The sequence below is a fragment of the Anneissia japonica genome, unplaced genomic scaffold (assembly GCF_011630105.1).
Source record: "Anneissia japonica isolate Jap-2015-1 unplaced genomic scaffold, ASM1163010v1 scaffold288284_len1145801_cov181, whole genome shotgun sequence".
Lineage (NCBI taxonomy): Eukaryota > Metazoa > Echinodermata > Crinoidea > Comatulida > Comatulidae > Anneissia > Anneissia japonica.
This window is the reverse complement of record NW_022712730.1, coordinates 371,852-386,267: the sequence shown is the minus strand read 5'-3', so window position 1 is coordinate 386,267 and position 14,416 is coordinate 371,852. Positions and strand designations below refer to the sequence as shown.

The following is a 14,416-nucleotide window of genomic DNA, read 5'->3' as shown; positions in this document are numbered from 1 at the left end:
GCTGTACCATAGATTATTTATAATTGATTTGTATTGATGTCGTTATTGATTTATTGACTAAATAAATGATTGACTGACTGGTTGATTGATTCAACTCTTCCACAGTCTTTGTGTGCTCAGAATGCTCTTGAACGTAAAGATGAGGAAAACATGTGCGATCACCTGATCACAGCAGCCAGGAGGAGAGACTACATCTATGCAATGCAGGCTCTGCAGAAGGCACTTGACATGTTGAGGACCAAACATGGAGCCTGGGGAAACCCAGACGAAAGGTAAGCTTTTGTTTACAATCACTTACTAACACTATAAAAGATATAAAGAAACTATTTTTATCTGTCTGACTAAGAAGAAAATATTTGTACAATTCATGTAATGTGCCCAAATACAGGCATGATATGATATCATTATGTCCATATTTGGATGTGATATGACCATGGACCTACTGTATTAATAATTTCCATGATATGACATCACAACGCCCATATATGGGCAAATCACGTAAATTTGCCACATGTGGGTAAAGCTTTGTACATATTCCAACAAATTATGTAGTTTTCAACGTCTGTCTTCATCAAAGTCTGAACAGACATTGTAAAATCTGCCAGACAATAATTTGATAGTGCCCCCTCCCCCTTAGAATAGTAAATTTATTTGTTGGTATGCTTTATATTTTGGAACATGAAGCTATAATCAACAGTATAATTGTTTTCATGTCTATATTTTTTTATTCCGTAATTTTAGCCCACTAGAATTCTACAAGTTAGATATGTGGGAAGATAATTCCCGGCGTCATCGCCGTCTTATCCGCAATTCTGAGGGATCCCATCATGAGGAAGCAGCGTTGAGGGCAGCTATTGAACATTGTAAGTCCGCAAAGCAACTTTTCTTGTTCTGTCACTGACAACTGTTAATCCCGACATATACTGTAGATATTGAGCTATTAATCTTGACAAACAAATGCAACATTATATTGAATTCCTTACTATTAAATTTTCTTTGACAATATACACTCACATACTGTATATAGTCACAATGTGCCTATATATGGTCATGATGTGATGTCATCATGACCATATTTAGGCATGTCACATGTTTTTGTCAGATATAATTTGATAGTCTGGACAGGGTTTAACATGTTTGTATATCCCAAATAAAAAGGGTTTCATCATACCTAATTGAATACAGTACTAATTTATCTGAGTGTTTTCTGTTATGTTATACTTTAGAAATAACTTAATTTTACAACAAACAGTATTGTATTTGCTTTGAAATGTTTTCAGTACATTTATTGATTCAGAATTAAAGCCACAAGTCACCTAAATGTTGATAATTCAGTTCAATTTCAATTCAATTTAAAAAAAAGTTCAAGTGTTAAAATTTGATTAAATTCGGATAAAATTTGATTAAATTTGTTGATTTATGTGTGATGATGTTTTTATGTTTTCAGCCCAACCTGAAGATATTGTTGAGAAGGCTAAGCAAGCCCTGCATGCCCAGCTGGCAGCAAAGAGGCCAAACCTGCAACAAAAGGAAGGGGAGGAAGAAGCCTTGAACCCAGAAGACAAAGATCTAGATGTTGAGAGTGAACTTGAAGGTATAAACTAAACACTATTGCAATCACGTTCTTACCTGGTCTCTTTCCATTACAAAACAAAGCTGGCCCAAGACATGGGATTTCTGGGGTGGTTAGGCCTGGGGAACAAAACTGTTTTTTTGGTTATGATCACCAAATATTGGCCTAGGGTGGCATAATATAGTAATAATTAGATAGATATTGAATTACAAATCAATAAAATAATACTTTGATTATAATTTATGATACGTTGGTGTACGAAGGCAGACGTGTTTTTCGAAAATTTCTATTAACATTTTCTATAATTATTTTATTGCAGATGCAAAAAATATATAATATTTTGTATTAATAAATAAGTAAATGTTATATTTGAGAGAATACAGGTTTATTGCTACTATGTATATGAGGCATGTTGTGGCAAAATGGCTAAGTTGTAGCAAAAAATGAAATTCAAGTTATTGGTATTTTCAGATACCTGAGTATGTGATCTTTAAAATGAGGGGTCATTCATTGAAATTGGTCATTTTAAGCTTAAGTTATTGGAAAATGAAAGTACAGTACTTTTAGAATCAAGATAAACAGGATTTTGAGTAATTGCCTTTCAAAGTTATTTGTGCATACACTGTTTAATAGAATGAACTATAAAAATAACATTAAATAATTTCTTGACCACTTCCAGAACTAATACTTTGGTACATGATAATAAGACATTAATCTGTTGATTTATAATGAAAAATAAATTTGGATTTTTAGGCAATTTTTTGAGCTCCCATATTATATAGCTCATTTACTCAATACAGGCCTGTGCGACAACGCGACCATTTCGCCACGACATGCCTCGTATGAGGCTTGCCATTCTAAAATCAGCAAACTCTTGCTAATTGTTAAACTGAGCATAAGAATGTGACAGTATTGTATACCTTAATACAGAGAAGCCATCATACTTTTTCTTATAGCTTTTCCAATAGTAAGTTGATTCTAGTAAATAACATTTTAAAGCTTACGATGTCCAGAATAAGAATATATTAAAAAGTGAATTTTCATTATTTGGTTACTGTTGCCGGATAGCAAGCCTCATATATTATTTATTTTTTATATTATTGTTGTAACATTTCAACATTTTTTTTTTTTTTAAAGGTGCTATTGTTTATAGTACAAAGTGTTCCTTGGTTGCTCCCTGCGTGGTGGTGAAAGGAACATTATCCATCACCTCCTCCGAGGTTTACTTTGAAGTAGATGAGGATGATGACCAGTATAAGCAGATGGATTCTAAGGTAAGAGTTACAATTCATCTATTCTTGTCATTTTTTATTTTAGGGGTTGGGGGCGGTACAGTCACTTTCCATGTAAATCAGATGTTATGCTATATTTCTGGATTTTATAGCAGCTAAGGGTAGGGAACATTGTGAGCAGCTGGGGGTGGGGGACCCATGAGCAGAGGATTCTCAAAGTTGCTGAGGGTAATGCATTATCCGTGTGGCGTAACATCCAGGCAGCTTCGGGTCGAGGACAAGTAAGCAGCTGAAGGTAGGGATACCTAGTAAACTGTGGGTGAAGATACTTGAGCCCCTGTGGGTGGGGATACTTGATGAACTGGAAGTGGGGACAACTTGTCACATCTAAACACAACAGTGACCCTAATCAACACTATTGTTAGCCAACAGAATTTAACAAGACAATGTATATAGTGTGTAACAATGAGGCACTGATTAACTATCTAAAGTGAGTTATTACTTAAATTATTGGAGACTAAGTCTAATGCCCTATCATAAAAAATAAACCACGACAAAAATAGCATTGAAAGCGAAGAGTGTGTACAGTTCATGTTAATTGATACAATCTGTTGAACTTAAGCAAACAAGCTCAGAATTAAGTCCGTACTCATGTGACCTTCTAGGTCATAACTTTGGTTTATGTCAAGGATGTGTTATGTGTGGACCATCATGATGACTAACTATATACACTGTGCCTACGCAACGGTTGGAATATGTTTTTTACATTTTATAAAACTTAAACGCGAATAAATTTTATTTGATATGAATATGAATAAAAAGCTATACTTCACTGTAATCATTGCAGAGTATATCTTTTGTTGTGGATGGGATTGTTGGGGTTAATTACAAATCTTGTTTGTTTATTAATCACATTATGATATTGTGATAGTGTTAGCAACCTACCTTGTACTTGGCACAACTTTCACCAGCTGTTGTTGATCTAATGACAGAAGAATAAAAGGAAAGCGCTGTCTCGGTTCCACAAGGTCTCCCCGAACATCGCTAAAGAATTTCAAATTTATGATCGCTTGCGACGAGGAAAAGGGTAAAAAAAAAATATTTTCAATCCAGGCCATCACTTCTTTCAGTAATAATTTAGTTTGATTAGATTCAATCGTGAAAGAGTCATTATTCAAAGGTTTATGGTAAAGAGTTCAGTGATGACTAAATTATTCGCGTTCATTGCTCTTAATGTTTTTTCTTTCTGTTTCTCCCCCTTCACCTAATTTTGAAATTTATAGAACAGCAGTGCGCTTTTTTTTGGCCCATGTTAAGGTTTAAAATATCCAATGTATCGGTCATTGTTAAATTATTGCAATTATAAAAATACTTGAAAATTGGTCTTTATGTTTTTTCTTTTTTCTTCCTTCACCTAATTTTAAAGATTTTAGAACAGCGGTGAGCCTTTTTTTTTAACCCGTGTTAGGGTTTAAGACATCCAATTTACAGGTCATTGTTTAAATATTTCAATTATAAAAATACTTGAAAATTGCTCTTTATGTTTTTTCTTTTTTCTTCCTTCACCTAATTTTAAAATTTTTAGAACAGCAATGAGCTATTTCTTTGGCCCTTTCTAAGGTTCAAAACAGCCAGAGTACATGCCATTGTAATTATTCCAATGATAAAAATACTTGAAAATTGTCTTAATTTTTGAAATAAATACCAACTATAAGTTTGGTGAAATAATGAAACTACAAATACAGGTCTCTGTCTAATGAAAGACCCCAATTACAGACCACTTTTCTGTGGTCAAAAATTAATAAATGTCTTTTTTTCATTACTCTAATTAGACACCAATCCTACTAAACACCATGAAATGGACTCAATGATTACAACTGAGTAGCACTGAATTTTATTTTGCCTAATGCTGTAACTGTACTTGTTTTCATGGACTGCACACTTAAGCGGTGAACTTACAATAATATTGTCACCCCAAATGAATGGACTCAATGATTACAGCTGAGTAGAACCAGACAGCATTACACCAAAACCTTAATCCACTTTCCCACGGCTAATTCAATAACCGAGCCACAAATTTTTAGGTTTGAAACCCAGATTTTAGAAGGTTGAATACATAATATACTTAGTAAACTTATTCTATCTCAATAAGATTTTGATTTATTACCGCGCAACCTGCATTCATATTTTGGCCGGGATGCCAAGCGTTGTTGTTTCAGATTGCATTTGTCGTGGTTTATCGAGAGATTTACAGTATGTTGCTTCACATAGTTCATTCACTACGCATTGTCTGATAAATTGTGTTGGTGAAATTTCCAAAACTGGATATTCTTGATCCTGAAAAATTTACCTTGAATATGAAAAATTCTTTTCTTAGTACTCAAATGCAGATATCATGTGGTTGATTTATGTATTGATGGTGAAAATTCTCATTTATATTTGTATATGTCATGTTTTATATGTTTACAGTACATTCCAGCAGATGTTATAAAATACTTGTACAATGTTACAGTGTTATATTTTTGAAATGTTTTTATGAAATACATTAGTGTGTTGCACTTTTATATTTTGAATTTTTATTTATGTGTGTCCACTCCATTCCTTCTAAATCTACTTCAGTACTCCTGTGATGGCGATAAACAAATTGTTTACCAATTTAGCGATTCAAATCCAAATTTGCCGTAAATTTAACTTTTAGTATTTTCCAGAAATAGTCAATTATGAATAAACAATAATTGAAATTTTCAACTTCTTTAACAGTCTGCAAATCTTAATATTATGCAAGTTTTTTTTTCTTCTTGTGATTTACTTAATATGTACGGGGTCAGTTCCAGTTTGTTTCTCGTAGTTGTGTTCTGGCTTCCATTTTCAACTTCTTGTTTACATTTTATGTCTGTTCCTCAGTAAATGATTTCTTGAAGGCATGTATATTTAAAGGTATGGTGTGTAAACTTCCATAGAACTTAATTCATTCTTTTAAAAAGTGAGAAACAATATTGTAAAGTGTTTTACCAAATGGCCGATGCTGTAACTTTAAGTGTTGGGTATGTTATTGTATTATAATTGATGTCTCTAGGCCATGTCCTATGGGTTCTCTACTGCATTCCTAGTGGCCATTAGGGGTATAATTTTATTATTAATCTTGATTTATTAGGCACAAGATAACACTATCATCGTACCCCTCATCTGTATTCCAGTTGCAAACATCTTAATATTTGGAGGGAGTTTGAAAGCTCTTTGGTATTTAGCTCTCCCACTATTGTAAATTAGAATTAACATTAATTTTTTTATATATTTATACGTTTATTTTAATATTAATTTTAAATCAATCAGGAAGGTCCACGGATTAATCTCAGATAAGGAAGTATAATACATACTCAGTGTATTGAAATGCACGCCATCATTTTGGGATTCAATATTCCAGCATCAATTATGTCATCATAATAACCAGTACAGTGCCTAATAAGAAATGGTCTAGCGACAATAAATTAATTTAATTTAATATATGTAATTTTACAGCAAAAATACAGATTTTTATTTTTCTTATGGGACAATCAAATTTAAAGATAATTTAAATATTTACTTATGTTAACCATTGAAAAACCGCAGCTGACCGTAGAAATGATTTCAATGGCCAATTCTTCCTAATACCAATTATCTTGTTTTGCGGTAATCTCTCATCCTTGCAGTTAGCACAGGGGGTTTCGCAAACCCACCTTGGCGTAGCTTTTAGCCACCATTCAAAAAACCGCAGCTGACCCATAGAAATTATTTTAATGGCCATTTCTTCCTAACACCAATTATCTCAATTGCTTTTGCGGTAATCCCCCATCCTTGAGGTTAGCGCAAGGGGTTTCGCAAACCCACCTAGGCGTAGGTTTTAGCCACCGTTGAAGGTTGCGGTGTAGGGGCAGTTGACAGGCTGTGAGCATGTAACGGGCCCCCTGGCTTGGGAACAAGTCTAAAGCCTTGTGTGGCCGCCGGCACCGGGGGAATTCACATCCTTGCTTGGAATTTTACAATCCTGTCACACCCGGTTAGATCAAATAGTGTTCGTACATAAGCTGAGATTAACAACAAGGTTCAAACCTAACAGAAAGTGCATGTAACATTTTTAGTATGTATATCCGCGACACACTGGCACCAATAATAACCAAGTTATTTATTGCCTGTTTTATAGAATTTTAAATAAACCTTGGCACCATAACTGTATTATAGTCCTTGGTTTTTTTCTTTCTTAGGAAAGTTTGGTTAATTTTATTCCTTTTTTTTGTAAGTGAATCATTTCATATTATTTAGGCTATTCACATTTTTTGTAGTTTTATTATTATTGTTCTGAATGATTTTAAGTGTTTAGCTGATTAGTTATTGAATCTTCCACCTTGACCATGATTTCTTAATCTTTATATGATCTTCAACGAAATAATAATGGTAATGTAGATTGCTGCTTGGACCTTTTAAAATTTGAAATATAATATATCAAAAAAGATTCAGGAAAAAAAAATCAAATAATTGTTATATATGTTATATTGTTATATTGTTATTGTTTTATATGAATCACAATTTCTATTTTCAAGGGTAAAAATAATTTTATGATTTATAAAGACATGTAGCAAGTTATACTAGTGTTAAAGTTTTAAGAAGAACTAATGAGATACTTTGTTAACTAACAAATAAGTTGAAATCATTATCTCTTCCCGGTAGCTTCATTAGTCAAATATTAAAAGTGATTTTGCAAGTGAAAAATCATACACCTACCACCTCTCTCCCATCCCCTCACCAATTTTGTTTTCAGTATAAGGTAAGTGTAAATTAAGTAGATGGTTCTCTCTGATAAAAAAAGAGAAACTGAAGTAAGAAGAAAAAAATAAGAAGCATTGGTAAGTACAGGCCGCGGAACAATTTGGAAGAAAATTTATTAATAATTGAAAAAAAGAAAAGTGTGAGCAAGGCCATATATATTTGCGCATAGCAGTCTTTCGTATTTTAGTGAAAGTTCATATTTTTTATGGAATTTTTTTTATCAAATTTTAAAATTGTTACTCTACCACCTGCTGTTGAAGGTTACAAAAATGGATCATAATGTCAAAAATAAAGCTACTGTATATAATTATTTTATTGAAATTTCTTCACTCATTTTTTTAAAGTTTTATCTTACAAAGTAAATTGCTTAAAATTTACTGAGGATATTTTATGAGCTTTCTATTAATTTTATTAAACAATTATATATAATTATTGTTCAGTTTAGTTTTCTTTAGGCCTATTGGCAAATATCATGAAATTGCACTATTCAGAAAAATTCGGAATACAAGCACAAACACTACAACGAAGTCAGAGCAATACAAAACATCAAACTACGAGAAATGTAACTTGGGAAAATAATATTACAGTTTATTTTAATATTATTAATAATAATATGATTGTTTCGTGTTGATTACATATATCTGTATCTCTGGATTACAGGAGATTTCGTGGTAAACCAAATAGCGCCACCTATAATCCAATAATAGGGATAATAAAATTGGAAAGTTAAAAAAAAATAACAATTCGTATTACTACCGTAACAGGGTGATTTCGCAACCTCACGAAAAACGATAACGAATACGTTCTTTACCGTCATTTGTGCCAACAACATTCTTAACATTACATATAAGAGATGAATTTGATCGTTGATTCATGTAAAAGGAATGGAAAGCCTACGTTGTGACGGATATACTACTCTTGGGGATGGATTGACTAAATAGTTGATGATGAAACCGTATTCGTTATCATTTTCGTAAGCTTGCGAAACCGCTATTGTTTCAACATAACGGTAATGGTTATCAAAAAGTAATGCAATTCAAAGTGTAACAGATAATGTTATAGATCATAAGAATATAAGCTGGTAACAAAATGATACAACTGCGCAAGAAACTGCCCATCTACTTCTTGGGGTTCTGTTGTGTTTATTGTGGACGTTGTTATGTATCTGAACATCAACAGACAAGCCATTTTGGCTATAGTTCCAGCGGTGTGTTTACAAGAGGTCTAGGTTCGTCATCAATGAGATGACTCGTCTCTATTTTTAGAGACTATTTAGCCATACTGTCACAGTAAATGATATGAATCAAACTAGAGAGCAGACTACAGACGATAAGTCTATCATTACCAGTACCCACCTTTCGCGCTCTTTCCACCGTTAAGCATTAGGCCTGCACATAAAATGTTGTGACTTTAAAGTAGGGGTGTATACAGAAATGTGTTAATTCTCTAAAATCATGCTATTTGTAGCAATAAATAACAAAAGCCTGTCGACGTTTCATTGTCTTATTTTGTAGCCCGACGCTGTACAAACGATTGGTTCATTGGTTGACCAATTCGGGTGATAAATGTTTTCTTCTTGTTCCACGCGGAGGCCCATACTCGTATCAATACGCACCATCGTAGCATGGCTTCTACACTTAAAGAACCTATAACCATTTACAAAATACCTGAGACATTTTGTATCTTTACTAACATTAGTTACTAGCACACAATGAGTATGATATCCCTTTCACCTGAAATGAGCAAGCCTATAATTAAACACAGTGTATTACCCTATTAATAATACATTTCTTTTAATGTATACATCTAGGTCTGTCATAAGTTAATTATATCGAAATGGACATGTTTGCTTCGCTTCGTTGAAGATTTTATTCCTTGTATGTAATCATTAGGCGTATAGATAACTAGATCACTATCTACCTGTAGGTCATCTTTAGGCATAGGCCTATCGGTCGGTAGTACCTGCAGTAAGCTGTGATACCTGCAAGTCAGGCCGATCGGCCCTGGGTTCTTCAAGACAATGTTGATATTTTGTATTTACGATGCTATGGTTCAGTATGCTGTTTAAGAGGGGACAATGACCTTTAATGACATTAGCAAATGTAATCTGAATGTAATCTGAATTTAATTTGATATAGGCCTATTAAGGACTAATGACCATTTGAAGCTCGAATATTTGCTGTCCAATATTGTTGTGAATGATAATCAGGGAAGTATTTAGGCCCTTAGATTTTAAAAACCGCGGAGAGACTTGATATAGCCTATTGAACATGGGTGCGCGATTACATCGTCTGGCACTTTTTACCAGGCTCACTGTGTTTGTTTTTGTATGGTCTTTATCTGACAAAAATGATATCATATACGTATCTACCCACTGAGTGATGTATGGATTTAATCTCTAAATTATGAGCTAATATCGTGTGCATGTAACGTGATAGGTTTGTGTATTTTCACACCAGTGGCTTCGGAGATATCTTCATTACTGAGATTAGTATATATACACAATACACAAGGTAATTATACGCATTTACGTATAAATTCAGCATTTCATTCCCCCGTGCGGATTTAGATTTAACGCATAGCGCGTGCATTAATATATAACTTAGGAGTCACTTGTCGTTAGTTAAAAAAATCAGGCCATGCTTCATTACTCATATTAATAGAAAATGATCGATGTATAACTGTCTCGAGTCGACGCGCACATTTCTCTTGCTATACCTTCAGGGCAACTTGGTTATTACCCGCACTGTCTTTATTACCATTAACGCCCGACGTGCACTAACTCTAACATTACACGAATCGTACGAATTCGAAAATGATCGATGATGAAACGATTGTTGAAGTCGATTTTGCAACTTTTTCTAGCCCCTGGTGGTGTAGTAGTCGCGAAAAAAGAACATTTTGTCGCAGCTAATTTGCTTTTTAATTTCCATTCAACCTTGTTGTACCGTTTCGGTTCTACAGTATCTGCGAATTGAGACCTGCCATCTATGCGAATGCAAATCGTATATCTATTCGAATTCAGATCGCTCTTCTTTCTAGAATGTAAAGAAGTTTTAAATCTGTGCCTTCTAGTTAATTATGCACGAGTTTAACTAGTTTCAGTGTATTTTATGAGCGATCACTGACAGTATTGCGTAATAGAAAAAGTTTGTTGGGCGTTCTGTCGTAGAGGGGGTATGTCAGGTCGAAGAATAAGAACCAACTTCGCATATTATAGGATTTTATATGTCAATGATTATATCAATGAGATGAAAAATATAACTGTAGTGATCGGTCAAAGGTTGTTCAAACAGTTTAACAAAACTTGTTGCGCTATACTTAACCTCATCCTTAAAGTGCATCTGTATTTATCGTAGTGACACGACCGCCAAATGTATGTTTTTGCTTACTGTCATCACCACTCCATTTTAACGCACCCCGTTATCGACCACACTGCACAGACGCATCGACTGGTGGTACGTGCGGAAATTGCAGACGCCTAGAATATCACTCGGCATTCAACAAGGTGACCATAAATAGGAACTTTCTTAGTTTAACTTGAGATGATTTGTCTTGGTTATTGTAATTGTAAATATATTGATATGTTATTTGTACATGAAACAAGTGGGAAAGATACCTTTTGGAACGATTTTGACGCATTTCGTCAGTGTAAAGCGGCACAATTTATTTGTCATCTCTCATTTCATTGACATGAACAACACATAGGGCTAGGCCTAGATTTTTTTTTTCTAGTTCTAGCCCTATTGAGCATATTATTACTAATATGAGCATATTATTACTGTGAATAGTAATTTAAATTTACCATGGTCCTGGATTTAATTCTACTTTAGATAATACCGTAAAACCTCGAATTGAAGCCCTGGGATTTTTTTTTATTTGCGAACTTTAGATGGGCTTCTTTTCGAGGCCACTTTTTCGAAGTAAAGAGGAGGTAGGAGCGGTTTTTCAAACTGAATGCTGTAAATTTGGGGAATTAGTACATTACTATAAAACAATAAATAGGGCCACTGTAACATCAATCTGTGTCATGGAGTGAATTAACCGGCATTAAATCACCTAAGCTGCTGTATAAACCAATTTATTTTGTTTCTTTGAAATTCATTTACAGTGTATGTGCTGTACTATCTTGAAAATAAGTCTACGCTATCTTGAAAAGAAGCCATTGGCTTCTTTTCGAGATGGGTTTTCTTTTCGAGTCTGATTTTGCCAACTGAAGAGATGGGCTTTTTCTCGAGATTATGCCCAATGGGCTTCAATTCGATATTTTACGGTACACACATTTAAGATGTGGCTACTTTTGCACTGTCTGCTTCTATACAACATTTTAAACTTTAAAATGAAGGTGTTTTTAACACACATCTACTAACAAAAGCAAATGTAGTGTATTAAAATGTTATTATGAATAAGCATCAATAGCCGTTGTTTTTTATTTGGCGAACCTGCAAATATAAAAAAAACTAAGTCAGTAGATAATCAAGAGTATAATAATAGTAACCGTTTTATGTTTTTTTTTTTTTTTGTTTTTTTATAAACTTCAACTGCTATTTATGAACATTTGGTTCGTTGCATTTTAAGCGGTCAAGACAACAGCACTGATATAGGTTCCATGATGGCGTACGGAAGACGTGCCAACACACTGAACTCTTGGCCGCACGTCTAGCAAAGTGTGATCGAGTAATAATCCCAGCCAACAAGTTCTCCTTTGTCTTTTTATCTTCGTTGTATATCTGGTTTTCATTTAAAATATACGGATCACTGGAAATGAGAAAGTACAAGATTTGTCAGTGTTGTTGGGACTGGCGTTCAAACGGACGGAACGTTGCAGTATCTATATCAGTGTGGTCTGCGATATTGAACGTGGTCAGTGTCTAAAAAACGCACACAGCTGTTCACGCGCACGGCACTCTAGAACGTGGTGCCACGGTATAAATTTAATGAAGTAGAATGGATATTGACCTATAGTATTTGTCATGTTCACCAACTTTTACGTGTGGACTATATGTCATTCTTGTGCCTAGTGGTGTGTTTCGAAATATACTGTTGCGTTAAAAACTCCTGTAATAATGTTGTATTGTAAACAGTATTCTCGCGCCAAAAAATTACGTCCCGGCAAGTATTTGGAAGGGAGTGCTAATAGAGGGTGGTCTACAGCAAACTTTGCCTATATGTCTTGTCTTAACATGTAACCAATTAGAGCCGACTGGTCGTCGGTGTTCAGTGGTTTGGCCCTCGGCGTCAGACACGTTTCGTCCGTGGTTTCTGTCGCTCGACTCTCGCCCGTCAAGGCTAGGCCACCTGACTTTCACCTTGGGTTTCTCAACTTGAGGATTCTCTGAAAACGAATGCTCTAAAAACGTGCCGCACTTGAAAACACTTATTGCTTAAGTAAACATAAGATATCTTATATGCGGAAAGAAATAACAATCAGTGATATATTAGCTATAATGGTTGAAGATAACGAATTCATAAAATTGAAAACGTCTGCACTTCTAAATTCATTAATTTTTAAACATCACGTGGTACGGAGAACCAAGCTATAGTTCAAGTAATGTCCCATTACTGCCAATGTTCCATTTAACACCAGGGAGCAATGTAAACATAGTAACGATTACAAGACTCATGGAGAAAAATCACCCGTAGATAAACGAATTATGGGCCGCTTAATGTACAGTACTTTCATATTTGGTACGGTATATAAAACCCCAGCAAAAATCAATTTCTTTTCTTCAAATGGAATTTTATTGTTATTCTCAACGCACACAATAGGCCCTATATCTTTAACATACTAAATTACATTGCGTTATTATTTAAAGGGCTTGGGTTCGAATCCCGGGGGTGGGGGGCTTAGGTTTCTCATGACAGCCTGCCGGGATGTATAATAATTTGAAGTACAGGAGGACTCTATTGTTTCATTATAGTTTTGTTGCCTTGTATATTGTATCTATTTAGCCTCATTAATTTTATTAGACGAATGCATTCCAGAAATTTTCCTTGGATTATGAAAATGTTGATAGCCTACATTAACAGGATTATTAATGGAATTCTTTGAACGGATTTTCCTAACATTCCTGCGTTTAAACCACGAAAACAACCTAAATACCTTACGGTACTCTTGCTGCTTGCAAACATAGCTCGATCGGAAATTTCTTAATAATATTTCTATATAATTAGAAAATCATTTTAACAAAAACTGTTCAATCATTGAGTTACCAAATTCCAATGAGACAAATTAAAATTCTTGAATTTTCGCATTACCACTACAAATCTTTTGTTACGAAAATGTTTAAATTAGCGAGACTTTTGTTTTAGTTCAGTTTTGCAGCTATTAACTTATAACTTATAGTAATTTGTGGTTTATTAAATACCGTACTACGTAGGGCCATGTAAAAAGAAAGAGTTGTTGATCGTCCTTTAAAAAAACAAGTTAGTGGGGAAGGAGGTGTTTTTTTTTTGTTTTTTTTTTAATCAGTATTGAAACCACCCCATTGATACATGCCAAGTCTTCGAAACCCCCGTGGAGTACAATGCCTCGTGTAAATGGTGGCTGACTTTGCCAGATCTTTTCCAGTGTAGCGTTTGATCAAGTGGGCCTACGAACAAACAACTGAAAGACAAAATAATAAGCCCATCTTAAAAAGAAGCCCATCAAAAGTTCGACAAAAAAAAAAAAACAAAAAAAAAAACATGGTTGGGTGAAGTAGGGAGGGGACGATCAACAACCTTTTTTTTTTACATGGCGAAACGGTTCAGAGACACAAGGCTACATCCTCTTTATATATTAAATTGAAATCAGATCTAAGTATAT

General features: G+C 34.3%; 1 protein-coding gene across 4 annotated transcripts in view; it reads left to right on the top strand.

Moving 5' to 3' along the window:
• Positions 1–3,307, top strand: part of LOC117108127 (neurobeachin-like) — a 59,228-nt gene extending 55,921 nt beyond the window's left edge. The window contains exons 34-37 of one of the 4 annotated variants that reach the window (XM_033250075.1): positions 106–272; positions 742–863; positions 1,448–1,594; positions 2,711–3,307. In XM_033250075.1, coding sequence (XP_033105966.1) covers positions 106–272; positions 742–863; positions 1,448–1,594; positions 2,711–2,964 — 690 coding nt within the window. In that variant the 3' untranslated portion in view covers positions 2,965–3,307. The remainder of the gene's footprint in view (positions 1–105; positions 273–741; positions 864–1,447; positions 1,595–2,710) is intronic. The other 3 variants (XM_033250076.1, XM_033250078.1, XM_033250077.1) reach the window with 3 other exon arrangements.
• The last annotated feature ends 11,109 nt before the right edge of the window (positions 3,308–14,416 follow it).